The following is a 20,931-nucleotide window of genomic DNA, read 5'->3' as shown; positions in this document are numbered from 1 at the left end:
AGTCAATCCAGAGATTTAAGGTCTTAGTTGGCTGGGAAACGCTGTGACACACAGCAAGGAATTTCTGCTCTGGGCCTTAGCATGTAGGATCCAGCCAGGTCGTGTAGCCACATGAGGCAACCGCGCCCTCATGCAAACACCTGAGACCTTCACACCGAGGCTTTTGTTTCCAGCCACTCGGAACACAGCTCCTGGCTCTCTGCAAAAACAAACTTTGCACTTCCAGCACATGAAAATGAGCCCGCAATGCAAATAACATGCCTAGGATCTGGGGTGCTTTTTGTTTCTCTTCTTTCTTACCCTCTTCTGACTCACCTGGGTTGCTCAATAAAAAATATCTGTGGAATGAATAAATCAAAGAGATGACCACATTTCTTTTAACACATATTTCTCACTCCCTACTACTTTTTAACAACCACATTAATACTGTGAGCACTTTTCTTCTGAAAATCACCTTCCTCTGAAGGTGTGAGCCTGAACACCTTCCATTTGAGCCAGCAGTCCAAACACCTCTGACTTCTGAGTTCAAAAGAGCCAGACTGAGCTAAAGGGATGGTGCTGTGGTTACAAATCTAGGATTCTTACACTTTTGAACGCCAGCTAATCAACTGGAGGTCAAAGGTTAAGTGCAGGGTTCTATGCCCCAATTCCCAGAGATTCTGACTGAGGGGGATCACACAGCTCACTCTGAGAAACCCCTCGCTAAAGTAATTAGATGGGTTTATACGTGTGACTTATTCTTGAAAAAATACAAGGGAACAGGAAGGACCTAGCAAAAATAGTAATGAAATAATAAACTCTGAAATGTTAACATAATGAATTAATAACTCAAATATAAATCTATTCTAATTTATGGGGATCCTAAGACACACTTCAAGGGACTCAGAAGGCATGCCATGTCCAGGAATAAGTAGGACTCAAGGGTAAGGAACAATGAGACTATTTCCTTAAACTTTCCGGGAATGGTAACCCACTCCAGTATTCTTCCCTGCATGGTTAGAGGAGCCTGGCAGGCTACAGTCCATGGGATCCCAGAGATCGGACATGACTGAGCAAATAACATTTCATTTTCATTTCTAGTCAAGTGCTCAGGCAGGCATTCTGTAAATGAGTAAACTGTAGATACAAAAGATGAAGGATTTGTAGCCACTCATGCAATAAGCATTTATTGAAAATCTACTATGTCCTGGATACTGTGCTCTAGATGTCACATCTGGCTGAGAGAGAAATTCAAATCCAGATGCGTCTGATACCAAAATCCATGTTCTTTTCATTATAATTAAAAATCATCTGAAATGCCAGATCTATGTCTCCTCCAGCTACCACCCTATTTCTCTCCTCCCCTTCAAACCCGAACTTCTTGAAAGAATTGTCTACCCTGGCTGTCTTCACTTCCTCACCTACCACACGCTTCTCAACCCACAAAAATCTGGCGTCTACCCCTGCCTCTCCACTTAATTCTCAGCTGGGCCACTTATAATATGCCCACTGCTAACCTCATGGATACTTGTCAGTATTTTTTGGACTCCTGAAACTTTATTTACTACCCTCTCCTTCTTGAAATATTCTCTTAGGATTCCATGATACCACACTCAGCTGGTTTTCTTTCTACTTGTCTGGACACCCCTTTCAAGCCCTACTATGGGTTTGTTTGGCTTCTTTTATCTCTGGAATGTTCTGGCTAGGCCCTTCTTCTCTTTCTCTAGATTCTGTCATCTACTCCCACGGAACAAATTACCATTTATACACTCATCACTTCCCATCTTTACCTTCAGCCCAGGTGTCCATTTCTCCTGAGCTGTGTGTATGTTTACCCCACTATCTTCTGGGTATCTCCACTTCATTATTTCAGGGACACTCCAAACTCAACATTTCCAGAACTGAGTTACCATCTCAACCAACTCCCTCTGCCACCAAAGTTGTTCTGCATCTTTTCCCCAGTGCATGGCTCCATCGTTTGTTCGTTTGCTGAAGAATAAACCTGAGTCATCTTTGATACTTGCTACTCCCTCCCTTTCCCACACCCACTCAATCAAAAAGCCCTGATAATTATCTCAATAAAACTGAAATAAAGTAAAAAATTTTTCATATGACATCCCTTATACGTGGATCCTAAAAAAAAAAAAAACAAGAGGGGGTACAAATGAACTTATTTACAAAATAGAAGTAGAGTCATGGATGTAGAAAACAAATGTATGGCTACCAGGGCATGAAGGGGAAGGAATAAATTGGGAGATTGGAATTGGCATATACACACTATTATATATAGAATACATAACTAATAAGGACATAGTGTATAGCTCAGGGAATTCTACTCAATACTCTGTAATGGCCTATATGGGAAAAGAATTAAAAAAAAAAAAGTGTGGATATGTGTATATGTATAACTGATTCCTGATGGCTTCCCTGCTGGCTCAGATGGTAAAGCGTCTGCCTGCAATTCGGGAGACCCAGGTTCGATCCTGGGTTGGGAAGATCCTCTGGAGAAGAAAATGGCAACCCACTCCAGTACTCTAGTCTGGAAAATTCCATGGATGAGGAGCCTGGTAGGCCACAGTCCACGGTCGCAAAGAGTCGGACACGACTGAGCGACTTCACACTTTCACTATGACTGATTCACTTTGCCGTGCCCCTGAAACTAACACCACACTGTAAATCAACTATACTCCAGTCAAAATTTTAAAAATAAATAAATAAAATAAAAAATTTTAAATTTCAAAGCTCTGAAAATTGGGCCTATTGGATATCTCTGGATACCCATTTCTCTCTATTTGTACTGGCGCCTCCTAGATCAGGACACAATTATGCCTCAGTTAGACTTTGGTAACAGCTCCCCCTAGGTGATTTCTGCATCACCAGTTCTGAATAAGCTTCTACTCAGAATGCTTCTGTTGCCTTCTCTTGGTCTTAAGAAAAATGTCAAACCTCTGTACACTTACATGACTTCAGTTTTTAAAAAAATTTTAGTGTCTTTATTGAATTTGTTACAATATTGCTTCTGTTTTATGTTTTGGTTTTTTTTGGCTGAAGGCATGTGGGATCCTAGCTCCTCAACCAGGGAACCAACCCACACCCCCTGCATCGGAAGGCAAAGTCTTAACCACTGGACCACCAGGGAAGTCCCCACATGACTTTGTCTTTTCACACTCTCCTTCAAACTCCAAACTTCAGACTCACTGAACATCCATTTCCTTGCATGTGCCACGTTCAGACATCTGCTGGCTTTGATACGCTGTCACCACTGCCTGAAACCCTCTTTCCATCTTCAGCCTTCTCATCTGTTAACACGTCAGGTCTAAGCTTAGAAACCACTTCCTATGGGAAGCTCTCTCTGATCCTCAAGTCTGAGGGAGGTGTTCCCACTCTGAACTTCTACAGCACCATGCCACCTCCCTCCCGTAGCACACATCATACTATACCGCCAATAGACTGGTGTGTATCTTTGTTTCAGGACAGCAAAAGCTATGTGCCATTCCCTGTGCTCAGTACAGTGTCTTATATGTCACAAGCATTTTACAAAATAACTTGCTTAGTAACAAATAAATACATGAATGGGGCCCTAGGGAAAAAACGAACCTATACTTAGGGAAAGCACAACCATTAATGGAGTGGTATCTCTTACTTTTAAAAAATCCCGTTTTCTTTCAACAAGTACCTGATATCATCCAAATCTCTTGAAATGTTAAGTCACTGTTTCTGCTTCCTCACCTCTCATTTTCTCCTTAATTCACTCCAGTCAGGCCTCCACCTCACCACCTGAGTGTAGCGAATGTGTTTGAGCCACCAACTGACACTATGAGCCCAAATCCAGTGGCCATTTGTCTACTCAACACAATTGACCATATCCTCTTCTTGAAATATCTTTATGGAGGGGTTTCCAGCCCATCAGCTTGCCTAGTTTTCCTTCTTTGGCTTTGACCAATCCTCAGTGTTCTTTGCCTGTCTCCTCCCTCTTTTGTTTGACCTCTGAACACCTAAAAGGTGTTCAAGACCTAAAAGGGCTGCTCTAGCTCCACAGGTGATCTCAGTTTGTGGCTTTAAATCTAAGTACACCAGCCATATGCTGATAGCTGTCAAGTCTCTAGAAGTCTAGAACTTTGAATCCTGATATCCAGTTATCTACTAGACATCTCCACTTGGATATCAAATAAGCATCTGATATCTATCGTGGAAAAAATAAATGCTTGATTTCCCCCAAAAGTTGTTTATCTGCCAAACTTCCTCATCATAATAAATGGTATAACCAACTGCTTAACTGCTCAAGGCAAAAATTTAGAAATTATCCTTAATTTCTCCTATAATTCACCCCCACACATCCCAACATTCACAAATATCCTTTGGAAAAAAAAAAAAATCCATGGTTCTTCATCCCATTGCTACCACCCTGGTCCAAATTCTATGATATCTCACCATGGTTACAACAAAACTGGCTTTCCTGTTTCCCCTCCCACTCCCAGATAATCCCCTCTCCACCCAGCAGCCAGAATAATCTTTTGGAAAATGTACATCAGATCATGTTACTCCCTTGATTAAAATTTTCCAAAGGTTTCCCTTCCACACACGTTAACTTTAGAGCTGACGAATCCCTGCCTGACCAAGCTCTGCCTTGCCCTGCTCTCCAATACCAATCACACTGCCCCTGGTCCACCACAATCCAACCACACCAGGCTCCCCTGGCTCCACAAATTCACCAGGTTTGTTTCTACTTTTGAGCTTTGCCTTGAGTCATTGCCTCAGACTAGAATGTTCTTCCCTAGTTCTTTGCACAGCAGCTCCATCATGTTATTCAATCTCTCCTTAAGTGTCTTCTCCTTCTCTGACAACCTGATCTAAAGAAGACACCCAAACAACAATTACATAAATCCATTTTTAATATTTGATATTTTTTGTTATTTATTGTTTGTCTCTCCAATTGAAATGCATGGACACAAGAAGTTTGTTGGAGTCGTTCATCTCAATAATCTTGCAAAAGAGTGCTTGATTAAAAAAAATAGTGCTTGATACAAGTGGTGTTTCAAGGAACACAGGTTGCATGAATATATTAGTGAATAGATTGACCTGTATTCATAAAAACTGTAATTATGCAATGAAGCAGTTCAGTGCAAATTCACCTGTACTTTTGAAACATTTTGTTTTGAAGACATCAAACCACCCTGGAAGTTCTGCCAAGTAAACATTCAAACTGAGGCAGAGGGAGGCACACAGCAGAACTAGTTGCCACCATGAATATCCTTGACTGAAGACAGGGCCAACAACGCCAACGTTTTGGAAAGATCTTACACGTTACTCAAATTTGAGAAGGGCCACGCGTGTTCTGCATTTGAACCAAGTGCTCTGACTGTATAGCATTTCACTGCCCGTGTAACTGGCAGTCCTCTGTGTAGCAAAGGCTGAAAGGACCAAAGCAAAACCTGAGGGTGCTGCCCACCCCCAGAGGCAGACAGCAAGTGTGTGTAGCTACTCTTCTCCCTTTTCTTTCCATGCTCATTCAACATGTGTCACTTCAAAGACCATGAATGACCAAGAGAGACTGACCCGGAGAGAGTGTTCATCCAGACTCTCATACCTCTCCTGTAAAGACACACACATTGAGAACATCACTCACTGCGTTTATTTCTGTAATAAATCATTCATAGCCCTTATCTATCATTTTTAAATGACTTTAAAAATACCTGGTGGTTATCAGTCGACTTCACCTCCCATACATACTGAGAACAACAAACACCATCAGTTAGCTTTTACCAAGTTTCTCTGCTGAACGTTCTAGAAAAATGGAACCGTTTGGAAGAATTATAAGTACCAGTGATGAAACCAGATGAGGGAAGTAATCCCTTGAAGAGGCACATTTACAGTGACCTCTGATTTTTAGAGTATAAAATCAGACACTAAACCCACTAAGTGGTTGTAAATTAATCTCTCATATTTATCTCAAACTTTACCATTTCCTAAGGGGAAATCATTTTGAGTTTTATTTTTTCTAACATACTACTTCAAGCTCCAAATAAGTACACCCCTTCCCAAGACACAGGCATACACAAATGCTCAGAAAAATCTTGTATCTCCCATGGGACTAATTAAAAAGGATTCTGATTTCTATAAGGAATGAATGAGATCTTTGTTAACCTACTTTAACAGGACTCTTAAATGACCATGGATTTATCTTGCCCTACTTTTCAAAATGTAACTGACCCAGAATAAAGTAAGCTTATCCCCAAACTCCTGGCAAAAACAGAACCAAAGTTCCCAGAAGACGAAACAGTATATACCACTAAGGGGCAGCGGTGGAGGGGGGAAAGGGACCTTTCCCTGAAAAACACTGTTCATTGCAAACACTACTTCTTACAGAGCTATTGTGTTTTTCATTTAATTGAAATATTTTTAAGATTATGAAGCTTTACAATATGGAGGTTAATAATCCTCAAAAAAAAAAAAATAGCAAAAGACCTCAGCTATTATGATTTCAGGAATTTTCTGGAAGGCTTTTTGTTGAAACAGTACAGCACTGATAGCTGATGAAGGACTATAACTTAATTAATTTCTCTGGGTGTAATAATCATCTAATTGGCAAAAAAATAGAAAGCCAGAGATAATTTGCTCTTATTCATAATTATGAAGCAGTCTGCCTTGGTTAGAGGAGCAAAAATACTGTCTGCACATTTCTTACCCTTCATTCATCAGATCCATCAAAATTCCACAGTGGGGACCTGAGTACAAAAGGGCAGAAATTCTACTCAAAAGCATTTTATTAAATCTACTCCTCTTTCTCGGACTTCACACAGCTTCATTCACTCACTGTCATAAGGCTGAGTAGAATTTCTCTCAGAAACACGATACTAAAACACTATTGAGCCCTTAAACATCACATACACACCTCACTGCCTTGTTTCTAAAGAAATCTCTATTTCTATCCTAATTTTCCTGAACACAGAACAACTCTTCAAATTCAGGGTACTTTATACATATTTTTTCCTTCTAAATTAAATGTTTACTTTATATTGGAATATAGCTGATTTACAACAGTGTTTTAGTTTCAGGTGTACAGCAAAGTGATTCAGTTATACATACATCCATCCTTTTTCAGCTTCTTTTCGCATATAGCTTATTACAGAATATTGAGTTCCCTATGCTATACAGTAGGTCTTTGTTAATTATCTTTTTTATATATTGTAGTGAGTATATATTAATCCCAAACTCCTTATTTATACTTTTATATTGGAATGGCCACTCATTTTTTCATTACACAGTTGTTTACTAAAAGCCTAAAACATGTCAGAAATTTCACTGGCAATAAAGATACAAGATTTCCTAACAGGGTACCTAACAGGTACCTAACACACCCTTAGAGGAACTCAGATGGCTGATTAGAACAAGTGATGTCCAAAGATGAAAGGAAACTCCAGGATAAGAAACAATTACAGAGGATTCAGCAGGAAAAACTCCAGTGAAGTTCTTACTTGTATTATTTGTTGATGTCCCTTTCACCTGACATCAACAGGCAAAAGCACAGCTTGGCTACACCTCTCTGGAAGGTGCTCAGTCTATTCATCTTTGCAGCCTTAACACCCTACCTATGGTTGGCATCCAGTATTTAGTGAACAACTGAATAAAATTCAACATTACATCACATAATTATGCTTGTAATCTACCTCAATGAACATAAATATTTTCTAATATTATTAAAAATTATACTTAAATTGAAAGCCACCCTTCAGATGGATACTCAGTAAATCATGAATAAATGAGAGTAATAACTATAGAGACTCACATTTCACTGCTCAGTCCACAAAGCATGTCTACTCAGAAGGCACAAAGGGCTTTTCAATCTTTTAAAATATGTCATCTGGAAGATAACAGCACTAAATAAAACATATGAGCACTGTTTGAAACTACACAGTAAGTTGGCTAAACGTGGTTTTATACAGGTTCATGCAGAGGATTAACCATCCACCAGCATTTTAGCAGGACTGCATGAAAGTTAATTCCTCATATGGTGCCAAGGTAATAGAATACACACTACTTCCTAGTCCTTTGTCTAATGGATGATTGCATTCTGTATTTGAATACTGTCATTCTAATGAGGTATCATGGGCCCACCTCATTTTTCAAAACAAAATAATGTGCTCCATGTACATAAATTTCTTGTGTCCTTTTATGGCCCCCAAATTATCAGACTGTGAAGAAGGCTGAGCACCGAAGAATTGATGCTTTTGAACTGTGGTGTTGGAGAAGACTCTTGAGAGTCCCTTGGACTGTAAGGAGATCCAACCAGTCCATTCTGAAGGAGATCAGCCCTGGGATTCCTTTGGAAGGAATGATGCTAAAGTTGAAACTCCAGTACTTTGGCCACCTCATGCAAAGAGTTGACTCATTGGAAAAGACTCTGATGCTGGGAGGGATTGGGGACAAGAGGAGAAGGGGATGACAGAGGATGAGATGGCTGGATGGCATCACTGACTCGATGGACGTGAGTCTGGGTGAACTCCGGGAGTTGGTGATGGACAGGGAGGCCTGGCGTGCTGCGATTCATGGGGTCGCAGAGTCGGACATGACTGAGCGACTGATCTGATCTGATGTGTTAAAAAGAAAACTTAAATATGAAATATATTAATTGTCCAAAATAATTCAAAATTGTCACAGCTGCCACTTATAATATCATAAGATGAGTCAGCATAGTCAGTCAATTTCACTTTTTTTTTTTGAACTATAGTTGATTTAAAATATTGTGTTAAATTCCAGGTGTCAGTTTCACTCACTATTAATTTGACTTTCAAATGGGTCCTCTACCTGTGTGTTATGCTTTTAAGTTTTCCACGACATAGGAAGTTCTCAAGAAAGAGTTTCTTTGAAAACAGGATCTTTTATCTGCAACAATTTATTTTAAAAACATTGATATAAAATAGTATTTAATGGTCTTATTATTTGATGCTATTATAATAGTGAAAACACACTAATTCAAAAGGGAGGTCTTTGGACATTTTAGTTGCTACTGCTTTATTTCAAGCAGCTCAGCTTCTAACTTTGGCTCTTCTCCATCTTATTATCCATAGTCAATATTTGCAGAGTCATATTATATTATATATTATAATTGCAGAGTCCACCTAATAGTTTCTTACCTGTCCCATACTTTCCTACTCACTGCTGTCACCCGAATCCAAGCCAATATTACTCAACACCCAGATGTTTGCAAAGCTTTTCTTTTTTACTTAATTTTTATTGGACTACAGTTGCTTTACAGTGTTGTGTTACTTTCCTGCTGAACAGCTAGCTGAATTGTCATACCCCTACATTTATCCACTCTTTGTTAGATCTCCTTCCCATTTAGGTCACCAAAGACTACTGAGTAGAACTCTCTAGTTAGTTTCTCCAACTTCACTTTCTCATCTTCCCATACCTTAAAGTCAGATTAGTCTCCTAAAGCACAATTCTGACCATGGACCCTGTCCTCTTCTTCTCAAGACCCATAGCTACCCGCTACCTAAAAGCATAATCCTCAAACTTCTTAGCTTGAATTCAACTCCCTCCAGAATCTTCATCTCAGAAATGCTACTGAAGGGATTCCTCCTTTCATCTCAAAATTAAACAGAATAGCAAAGAAAATCCCATACAACTTGAAAACTCGGTGGTATTATTCAACTTTACCCCTTACTGCTTCTATAATCATATCTGCCCCATACATCAAAGAATTATCCTCTGAACATAACTTTCCCCACCTGATGAGCTTAGCAGAGATGTTATTTCAGACAAAAAAAAAATGTAGTTAACTATTCTCTTAGGATAAAAGGGAAGGAAGCACCTATCATTTTGCCAAGTAAGAAATCCAATGGAAAGGTGTAAAGAAATTCTATAATGGAAACCTCAGTTAAGCAAATAGCAGCCATTTATTTCTCATTTTAAATAGCTTGAACTTTCATATATATAATTTATTTCAAATGTGCACCATCCATAGTAGCACAAAATGCATTAAAGTGGGAGAGGGAGAGGGTGGGAAGATTTGGGAGAATGGCATCGAAACATGTAAAATATCATGTATGAAACGAGATGCCAGTCCAGGTTCGATGCACGATACTGGATGCTTGGGGCTGCTGCACTGGGACGACCCAGAGGGATGGTATGGGGAGGGAGGAGGCAGGAGGGTTCAGGATAGGGAGCACATGTATTCCTGTGATGGATTCATTTTGATATTTGGCAAAACTAATACAATTATGTAAAGTTTAAAAATAAAATAAAAAAAGAAAAAAATAATAAATTCCATTTTTTTACATTAATCAAATTCATAAATTCTCAAATTCACAAATTCCATTTCCTTTTCCTCCCCAAAAGCCAACCATTTCAATGCTGTTATCCTCATTACACTAAGAAAACACAAATCTCTCTTTACAAAAAGGACCCTTAAAAATCCCTCCATAAAGACATTTTCTCAAAGATCACACAAATGATGAACAAAGAGAAAGACAAAATTGCTTGTTTATTGTCCTGCTCTATAAATTTCAGCAAGGCACTGCCTGATTCCTTAGGTCTGATGCCTTGTTGGCCCTGAACACATAAGATACCTGGTTTTCATAGCATATCAACAATGATTCACCACATTTCAATGCAGACATTTTAATCTTTCCTTGAGCATATTATTTGCAGGCAAGGTGTGGCAGTAACTGTCTCATCTTATGTAACTTTTTGGTTAAAATAAAACAGGCATTGTTAGTTAAATAGGCCTCTTTCTTCCTTTTAAAAAGGCTCTGAAATGAGGAGGAAAAACCTTTCTTATGAGCAGTCATCCTGAGCCTCTCATTTTACATAAAATCTCTTTTTCCTATTACTCCAAGGATCATTAAGCACGTGTGAATTTTGTGAAATACAAGTTGGCTTACAGAGTGGACAGAGCTGAATGCTTTTAAGACTACTGCCAACAGCCTGCAGTTTGGAAGTAACTAATGTTCATAATGTTATCTATCAATTTTTTGTCTACATAGCTAACAATCCTGCAATGAAACCAAAGTTATCGTCAGAAGTACATACAAGTTCTTTCCTTCCTTCTTCTCTTCCTCCTTGCTTTCTTTCTCTTTCAACCAGAAAGAATTCAAGCCAGAAGAATCATTGTAAATCTGCTAATAACAATATAGAACTTAACTTTGGGAAACCCATTCATTTCACCATTAAGCCTTCATTCTACAGTCACGGGAACTCCTCGGTTGAGGGTACATAGCTAATGTGAGCAGCTCTTGTTTCGTGTAAAGCCAACTAGATTATAGTATTGGCTTTCCACCTCTCCCCCTATAGAGCAATATACCCAGCTCTACAGTCCTCTAAAGAGACCATGAAGGCAAATCATTCACACTGGCAGCACATGTATATCACATTTCCACTGCCAAACAGCCCACACTCATCTCCTACTGTAAAAAACTGTAAAAACCAAATTTTATTAAAAACATGCTATAGGAAACACTCATTTACCAGTAATTTGTTCATTATTTTGAGCTATTTGTGAACCTGAGATTAATGTTACTTAAAAATGCCCATCCATATTGGCTGTAAAAATTAAAAAAATAAAAGTTTGCTATGGGTTGACTAAAATTAAAGCTAAGATTTATGTGCACTTTCCAAAGAAAGTTGTTAGGGAAATTTCCTCTTTCAGGTTGTTCTCTGAACTGTGTCAGAGTGGGTGTGGTGCAGTGGAAAGAGAGCTATCCTCCAGGTCAAAACCTAGCTCTGCTGCTCGCTAGCTGTGTAACCCTGGGAGAGTAATTCCACCTTTGTGAGCCACAGCTTCCTTCCCTGTATCTGGAAGATAAAATATCTACCTTACAGTGTGGGTGTGAGGATCAAATGAGATAATGTACAAAAGGGTGATGTGTAAGCTAGAGCATGCTGCATAAAACTCTGCAATGGGGAAGAAAGCATTTTTAAATATAACACTTATAATATGAACACTATTATAAGTGCTAAAGTAGGTGCTATGGGAGAAACTGCTAAGTCACTTCAGTCGTGTCCAACTCTGTGTGACCCCATAGACGGCAGCCCACCAGGCTCCCCCGTCCCTGGGATTCTCCAGGCAAGAACACTGGAGTGGGTTGCCATTTCCTTCTCCAATGCATGAAAGTGAAAAGTGAAAGTGAAGTCGCTCAGCCGTGTCCGACCCTCAGCGACCCCGTAGACTGTAGCCCACCAGGCTCCTCCATCCATGGGATTTTCCAGGCAAGAGTACTGGAGTGGGGTGCCTTTGCCTTCTCCGCTATGGGAGAAAAGAGAAGCGTAAATCTTAGCCAAAGGAAGAGTGGGGCTTGTGGAGGAGCTGAGTCTGGCTAAATTTGGGATGAACAGGGACATGGGAGGACTGGATGAGCTGGACTCTTGTGGGAGGAGTGGCAGGGGAGCGACAACCACCTTAACAAAAGCACACAGGCAGTCGGTGGGGTGGTGTGGGTATGACTCCTCAGGGGCCTGTGGGACTGGAGAACAGGGTGCTTGTAGGAGAGGAGGACACAGGGAAAGGTGCACAGCAAACAGTATGTGTGAGCCACACCACGAAGTTTCGACTTCATTGTACATGTGATGCGAAGCCATTGAATTGTTGTTGTTGTTGTTCAGTCGCTAAGTCATGTCCGCCTCTTTGTGACCCCACGGACTGCAGCACACCAGGCTCCTCTGACCTCCACTATTTCCCAGAGTTGAATAGAAATGTCAAAACAAAACAAAACACAAGTCAATGAAAACCAGACTTCTGGTTTACAATTATTTCCTATCCAGCACACAGTGTCTACTCTAGCCTTGTGCTCCTGCACAAAAATCCTTTGGAACAAAGACTTGAACTGCAATATATACAAAGAAATTATGATGCAGTTACTGAGTTCCTACTCTGTATCTGGCAGGCATTGTGCTAAGCCTGCATAATGTTCATCCTCAAAGCGCAGGGGCAAGATAGGCATCATCACCCATATTTTAAATACGAGGAAACGGAGACTCAAAAAAGATAAAGTCTCTTATCTGAGTGCAAAGAACTGGTAAGTGTCAGAGCCAGCATTTGAAATTAGGTTTGCCTTTAGAAGTCTGTGCCTTGTGACTGCCTTCAGCCAACTCCACCACCCCTGCCACAACTGGCAACAAGTCTGATCTTTTCCTATGAGTTCGTATGTTTGATTGGTTGTTTTTGAAGTTTTATTGACTTCCAACACTATATTAGCTCCTGTTACATAGCACAGTAATTAAATATACCTATAAGTTTCAAAAGGCCCGCTAAATTAAGTCTAGTTGAGGAGCCTAGTAGGCTACAGTCCATGGGGTTGCAAAGAGTTTGACACGACTGAGCGACTTCACTTTCACTTCCACACGGTCTAAGATAAATAAGTATCAGAGGTGTAATGTACATGATAAATATAATTAACACTACTCTATGGTATATGAAAGTTGTTAAGAGAATAAATTCTAAGTGTTCTCATCAAATAGAACTAAATTTCTCCTATTTCTTTGATTTTGCATCTATATGAGATGATGGATGTTCACTAACCTGTGATATTCATTTCATGATTTATGTAAGTCAAATCATTAGGCTGTACACCCTCAACTCATCAGTGCTGTACATCAATTATATCTCAATAAAACCGGAACGAAAAAATAAATAAATAAATATCAGGATCAACTGATTCAGGAAAAAGAAAGAAACTGGATTTACCTGACCATTTATTGATGCACTATCTTCCTGACACGTTTTAGGTCACGTGAGTTATTGTTACTCACATGCAAAGCATGGCAACTATAGTTAACAATACTTTACATATTTAAAAGTTGCTAAGAGAGTAAATCTTAAAAGTCCTCATCACAAGAACAAAATTCTGCAACTATGTAAGATGACAGATATTAATTAGACTTATTTTGGTGATTATTTCACAAGGTAAACAAATATTGAATTTTGTTATATTGTACACCTGAAACTGATACATTGTAGTATGTCTATTATATTTCAATTTTAGAATAATAAATTAAAAATTTTTAAAAACAAGTGACTCAAACCTATGGCTATGGCTTCTAAGTGACATTCTAAGAATGTTACACAATACTGTCAATAATCTGTATACTACTTTAAAACACAGAGTTACATAAATATTTTCAAAGACTTGCTATAGCCTTATTTTTTCTACACTAGCTAACTTTACTTGGCTCTAAGATTTGCAGCAAAGGTAGAGTCTAGTGATTAATGAATTTTCAAAATACATAACAAAGATTGCCAAGAAGCATGAAAAAAATAGACAGTACTCATATAAATTCATACATAATTCATGTGACTGGAAGTTCATTCACTTTTAGTATTACTGTTATTCCTAGTTATTAGGACAAAAATAGCATATTACATTTAAAAGAGGATTTACAAAAAGATGTAAAATAAGTGTAAACAATGACAAGCGAACTATGATTAACTATTTAATTTTCCTTTTTTTTTTTTTTTTGTATATGGTGTTAGAAAGTGTTCTAGTTTCATTCTTTTACAAGTGGTTGACCAGATTTCCCAGCACCACTTGTTAAAGAGATTGTCTTTAATCCATTGTATATTCTTGCCTCCTTTGTCAAAGATAGGGTGTCCATATGTGCGTGGATTTATCTCTGGGCTTTCTATTTTGTTCCATTGATCTATATTTCTGTCTTTGTGCCAGTACCATACTGTCTTGATAACTGTGGCTTTGTAGTAGAGCCTGAAGTCAGGTAGGTTGATTCCTCCAGTTCCATTTTTCTTTCTCAAGATCGCTTTGGCTATTCGAGGTTTTTTGTATTTCCATACAAATTGTGAAATTATTTGTTCTAGCTCTGTGAAGAATACTGTTGGTAGCTTGATAGGGATTGCATTGAATCTATAAATTGCTTTGGGTAGTATACTCATTTTCACTATATTGATTCTTCCAATCCATGAACATGGTATATTTCTCCATCTATTAGTGTCCTCTTTGATTTCTTTCACCAGTGTTTTATAGTTTTCTATATATAGGTCTTTAGTTTCTTTAGGTAGATATATTCCTAAGTATTTTCTTCTTTTCGTTGCAATGGTGAATGGAATTGTTTCCTTAATTTCTCTTTCTGTTTTCTCATTATTAGTGTATAGGAATGCAAGGGATTTCTGTGTGTTGATTTTATATCCTGCAACTAACTATTTAATTTTCATTGCAAAAAAAACACACGCACTGAAGAGTTAAAAACCAAAATACCAAATTCCTTTTAGGTATTCCTTATTTTCCTAAGCAGCTGAGAGAGCAATAAAGATACTGAAGTATACTTAAAGCTTCTACAAATGGAAAAATACAGACATAGGTATACATTTTGGGCTTCCCTGGTGGCTCAGACGGTAAAGAATCCGCCTGAAATGAAGGAGACCAGGGTTTGATCCTTGAGTCAGGAAGATCCCCTGGAGAAGGCAAGGCTACGCACTCTAGTATTCTTGCCTAGAGAATTCTATGGACAGAGAAGTCTGGCGGGCTACAGTCCATGAGGTTGCAAAGAGTCAGACACAACTGAGCGACTAACACAACAACAACATGTATAGATTTTACCATAACAGAGACAGAAAGCCGTACAATTTGTGAACAGGTGACAGTGAGGTTTGCATAGTTGCCATGGGGTTACCCCAACCAATCTTAATTACCTTGCAATGAAAAATGGAGATCATCAATGCCCAAGGAAACCTGTTGGTCTTCAGCGGGAAGCACAGGACTAGATGCCATCCTTTGACTCAGTGAGATTATATCATGTTCATCTCAGTTAAAGAAGTGAACTAAAAATAGAAGGGATAAATGCTCATTAGTACTCTGCAGCTCTGCATTTCCAGTAAACATGCACTGTCAGAAAACAACAGCAACCAGAAATCGCCCTCCAAAAGAATCACAGCTTTCTAGTGAGTGTTTGCTTAGTTCATGAGGAACAAAGTGACTACGCCTTCTTTTCTGAATCATAATCAAGATTTTGCCCTATGATCTATTCAGGCCCTTCAGAGTTGCGGGCAGAACTCCACAAGGGCTAGCATTGTGGATTCTGTACTACCAGTGAAAAGGAAAGCTACACAATTACATTCTGTAAGTTGTCCAGAGGATGTAAAGCTGACACAAACTGATATCTTAGGTCTTTGTATTATATTATTGGCCTCCACCTATAGGGATTTTCTTTAAAACTTTCCATTTAACTTACTTCCTTTTCTGCTCCATGATGGTTGTCATTTACTGGAAACAATAACAATTGGTTCTGTGTAATTTGCAAAGTGAAACTAAAAATACAGTATGAAAAAGAATGTTTTCATGGGTTACCTATTTATTGAATTATTTTCCCAAGTCCTTATTTTTCTCCAGTATTCTTGAGTTTCTCTTGTGGCTCAGCTGGTAAAGAATACGCCTGCAATGCGGGAGACCTGGATTCGATCCCTGGGTTGGGAAGATCCTTTGGAGAAGGAAAAGACTACCCACTCCGGTATTCTGGCCTGGAGAATTCCATGGACTGTATAGTCTATGGGGTAGCAAAGAGTCGGACCCCACTGAGCGACTTTCACTCTCACTCGCTCTCACATTTTCTACTCTACCCCCACTTTGACTCTTGAGAAATCCTTCCAGTAAGAAGAAGAAATCCTTCCAGTAATTCTTACCATCAACTTTTTAAAAGTACTGCTTCATGTATGTGTATGCTATTACTATCCTGGGGGCTGAGAATAAATCATTGACTTCTCCCATTCAGATGATGACTTTCTTATCAAAATAAACCTAACCAAATATACAAGAAGACAAAATGTATCAGGGATGGAAAGAGGAATGGTTAAGTGTACAGATACGTGATCAACAAAGTATAGAAAACCAATAATGGCCGAATCTTCGTGTTGAACACATGAGTATTCACTGTTAAATCTTTCAACATCAATGTGTATTAGAAATTCTTCATAATAAAATGTTGAGGAGGGGAACTGAAAAATAAATAAACCTGAGGCCAAGAGCTAGATACAATCAATCATATCTAATAGACCACTTTTTCAAAATGACAAGAACAAAAATCATTAAATATCCAACAGTTGAGCCAGACTTCAAAAATCTTTCAATCCTGTCTTCCTACTCTGTTTATTTAAAGCTCCTTTATCATCTCTCCCATGGATCACTGTTGTTAAAGATTTTTACCTACCAAAGAAACTATGCTTATTAATTAATAATTAATTTGTTTTATCCTCGGAAGTAAGATGAATCAGAGTCTCCCTGAGGTAATATTGTTCCTATGCTGCTGCTGCCGCTAAGTCACCTCAGTCGTGCCCGACTGTGCGACCCCATAGACGGCAGCCCACCAGGCTCCCATCCCTGGGATTCTCCAGGCAAGAACACTGGAGTGGGTTGCCATTTCCTTCTCCTGTTCCTGTGCTAAGTTGATACAATTCTGATTGAAATAAAAAGCTCCTTGTTAGTTCTGGCCAGTCTGTGCAGCCTGATGATTGATAAAGGTACAAATGTCCTCAGTTTTTGATGTACTAAAGACCACCTCTGCCTCTTTCCATACCAAAAGCTCCTGAACCCAAAGTGGAAAGGAAATACTTCTTCATGATGACAGGAGAAATCCTGAATTCCAGAATCAATTTCCTAATGGCACCTGCTATTCCACGCCAGGGCTATTAAATAAAAGGACAATAGCAATAGTAGCAAACACATATACAGCAGTTACTGTATAGATACAGTTACTTATATAGAGATACTGTTCTAAGCACAACTGTATGAGTTAGGTACGGTAATTATCCCATATTTGAAATGACAAAACTGAGATGCACAAATGTCATAAACATACCTTCCCAACCCAGGGATCGAACCCAGGTCTCCCACATTGCATGTGATTCCTTACCAGCTAAGCCACCAGGGAAGCCCTGTCCGTGGACATACCGTACTAAATGATGGAGTTGAGATTTGAATCCACGTGGTTTTGGTTTCAGAGTTCATGCTCTTAGCTAAAACAGGTTGGTACCTCATATAGCTAGCTTTGTTGATGTTCAATCGCTAAGTCGTGTCCAACTGGTTGTGACACCGTGGACTGCAGCACATCAGGCTTCTCTGTCCTTCACTATCTCCCAGAGTTTGCTTAGATTCATGACCATTGAGTCAGTGATGCTATCTAACCATCTCATCCTCTGCTGCTCTCTTCTTTTGCTTTCAATCTTTCCCAGCATCAGAGTCTTTTCTAATGAGTTGACTCTTTACATTTCATTAATTCCTTCTTTCACTTACTCAGCTAGCATTTATATATGCTATGCACTGCTCTTAAGGAATTCAATCTTTTGAGAATGACAAGTGAGCACATATTGAAAGAATTCTTCTAAGAAATGTATGTAGAAGGTGCTATGGAAGCAAAGGAGAGGGCACATCCCATCACATGAATCAGAGACAGATGTGATACCAGCAGTGTACTTAATATAAAACAGCATCTCACTCCAAATAGTCCTGTAAGCATTATTAGGCTAATACAGGAGTATTAGTAAGAATGTCTCTGAGAGCTACTCATTGCCATTCAATATTAAATAAATATAAAATATCAAATGTAGGAGAAAACACTTAAAAACAGAACCACAGACAGCAAATCGATAACCAGAGAATCAAGAAAATGTTCCTGTGCTAGACTGGCATGTAGGTTCCACTGTTTTCTATCTTAAAGCCATAGGAAAAAATAGTATTTGTAAAAAGAAAGTATAGACCTTAAAAATAACTATTTGTCTCAGACATTTCTGTTTTTAACAGTGAAATTTTATTAATGAACAAGTCAATAAAATGTAATAATTTTTATGAATTTTTCTAGGGTTTCTAAAAAATGTAAATAAAAAGTAAAACCAGGGAACTTCCTGGTGGTCTAGTGGTTAAGACTCTGTGATCTCACTGCCAAGGGCCTGGGTTGGAGTACAACGGCCTGTGGTTGGGGAACTATGATCCCGCGAGCTGGGGTGCAGCCAAAAAAATTTTAGAAAAAAGAAAAAAGTAAAACCAAGCTATGAAGGTGGAATCAATTACAAGTGTTAGATTACTGTTCCAAATATTGTTTTAGTACAATTATTTATCAAAACATGCTACAAAGGTCAAGAGGATCTGACTGAAGACAAGGTATGATGACATTTCCAATGTAATTGTTTTGGGTGAGAAACAGTTAACATCTCCAGAGAGGAATATACTTACTAAATGGGGCTCATGAAAAACTGGAACAGAATAGAGAAGAAAAGCTTTGAGAGATGCCTCTGGATCCAAATTGAGAAGCTAGAAAGAGTATGAAAGGGAAAGCAGAAAGAGGAATGAGGCTGGGCCAGGTACTCAACGAGTCACAAGTGTCTATCAGTTAAAATCCCGAGGGCCATCCTGCCATTTGCCTTCTGACTTCCCCGTGCGGAGCACAAAGGCCGCCTTCACTGGTGGGATTACAAGACAAACGCGGTCTCTTCCCATGCAGTCCTCATGGCCTTACTTTTCCTTTTCAGATAAAGGTTACAATTATGTAACATCGGGGTTCGGAAGGAAAATAATGAATCATCTTCAGGGACACACCAGAGTTTAGGTAGAGAATTCACGTAGTGGCATTGAAGACTCAGAGATCAAGAAGAAGCATGCGAAACTGTGTTTTTAAAATCCATGTAAATTAATGCATGTGCTTTTATAAATGTCATAAGCTATTTTGAAATGACTGTGGTTTGCTTATGCAATATATCTTAATATGCATCCGGTATCTCTAAAACCTCAAAACACTAGAGCAGTTTCCTTTTTAAGAGAAATCTTCGTATTTACTTCAGATTAGTATGATTAGAATTTTTACAACTCAAAAGTGAAATCTGAATAGAAATCTTTTTCTAATTGATGGAATTATTAGTGATTTTTATTAAATATTTTCTTCCTTTCACTTATCTGTATTTTTAAAATTTCAAGTGATGAATGCCTATTTCTGCTGCAATAAGAAAAATGCTTTTATTTTGATGAAATGACAAGTGAGGAATAAGGTATTACTTAGTTCAGGGTCCGTTCTCCAATCCATTTGCTATGAAACTGTATATCTATAGCTTCATAATGAGAAAAATACTCTCTTGACACAAATGGGATATTAGAAAAACTCTTGAGTTTGTCAGAAATTTGTAGAAAGGATTGCTAAAAGTCCTTTTGGTAGTTCAAAAGGCTTCATTTTCCATTATTATGCAGTTTGCTAATGAGGCCTGCTGTTCTAACAGCACTGAAAAAAGCACTGTCAGTGGGGAGAAAGGGACTTTTATGTCATCGTCAAAATTTGATCGGAAGGTGTATGTACCAGAGCAGGACATGTTAAGTACATGTAGGTAGTTCTTTAACAGAGTGGTTTAAATGTCAACATTTTCCCTGGGGTACCTCCCTGCTCTTTTTTCTGTTCTTTCAGCTGCACCATGTTATTTATGGTCCAGCTAGAAATTGTAAAGGATCTCCCTTTTGTCAGTTAAGATATTGAGCTTGTCCTAGCAGCTGACAATTATTAACTCCAGTCTGCCTACAAGCTCACAGAAGAAAAGTTGATGACATATTTGCAATAAGTTTCTTCATCTTTTTCCCATTAACTTTTCCTAATTCTGTTATTACTTATCTTTTCATCTGTATTTGACCAGAAGCAATTGATGCAAATTACCAGATCCATTGATTTTTAAGGTCCACTCTCCTACCTGCTTTCAGATACTATTTTTCTAATGACCAGCACAAAATGCCAGAATAATCCATCTTAATTATCCACCACACTTTTAGAAAACAAACATGTAGCAGTTCTCTGGATATGATATTGCTACTTCACAACAAAGCACGGTCACTCACCAGCCAATACCAACTGTGCCGCTAAACCACCCACCACCACCACGGTAACAGCACTCTGAGCAAATGCAGCCACCTTCCTAAAAGAGTCTTCTGTTGGCCTTGTCAAAGTTGCTCAGTCATGTACAACTCTTTGTGATCCCATGGA

The 20,931-nt window shown here is 38.7% G+C and overlaps 1 protein-coding gene across 8 annotated transcripts in view; it reads right to left on the bottom strand.

Moving 5' to 3' along the window:
- The window catches only part of SYNE2 (spectrin repeat containing nuclear envelope protein 2), a 326,466-nt gene that overhangs the window by 257,252 nt on the left and 48,283 nt on the right, over positions 1–20,931 (bottom strand). For all 8 annotated transcript variants that reach the window (XM_061429086.1, XM_061429085.1, XM_061429088.1 and 5 more), the window contains one exon: positions 15,620–15,748. In XM_061429086.1, coding sequence (XP_061285070.1) covers positions 15,620–15,698 — 79 coding nt within the window. In that variant the 5' untranslated portion in view covers positions 15,699–15,748. The remainder of the gene's footprint in view (positions 1–15,619; positions 15,749–20,931) is intronic.

The sequence above is a fragment of the Bos javanicus genome, chromosome 10 (genome assembly GCF_032452875.1).
Source record: "Bos javanicus breed banteng chromosome 10, ARS-OSU_banteng_1.0, whole genome shotgun sequence".
Lineage (NCBI taxonomy): Eukaryota > Metazoa > Chordata > Mammalia > Artiodactyla > Bovidae > Bos > Bos javanicus.
The sequence above is the reverse complement of the archived record's forward strand: the minus strand, read 5'-3'. Positions and strand labels throughout refer to the sequence as shown.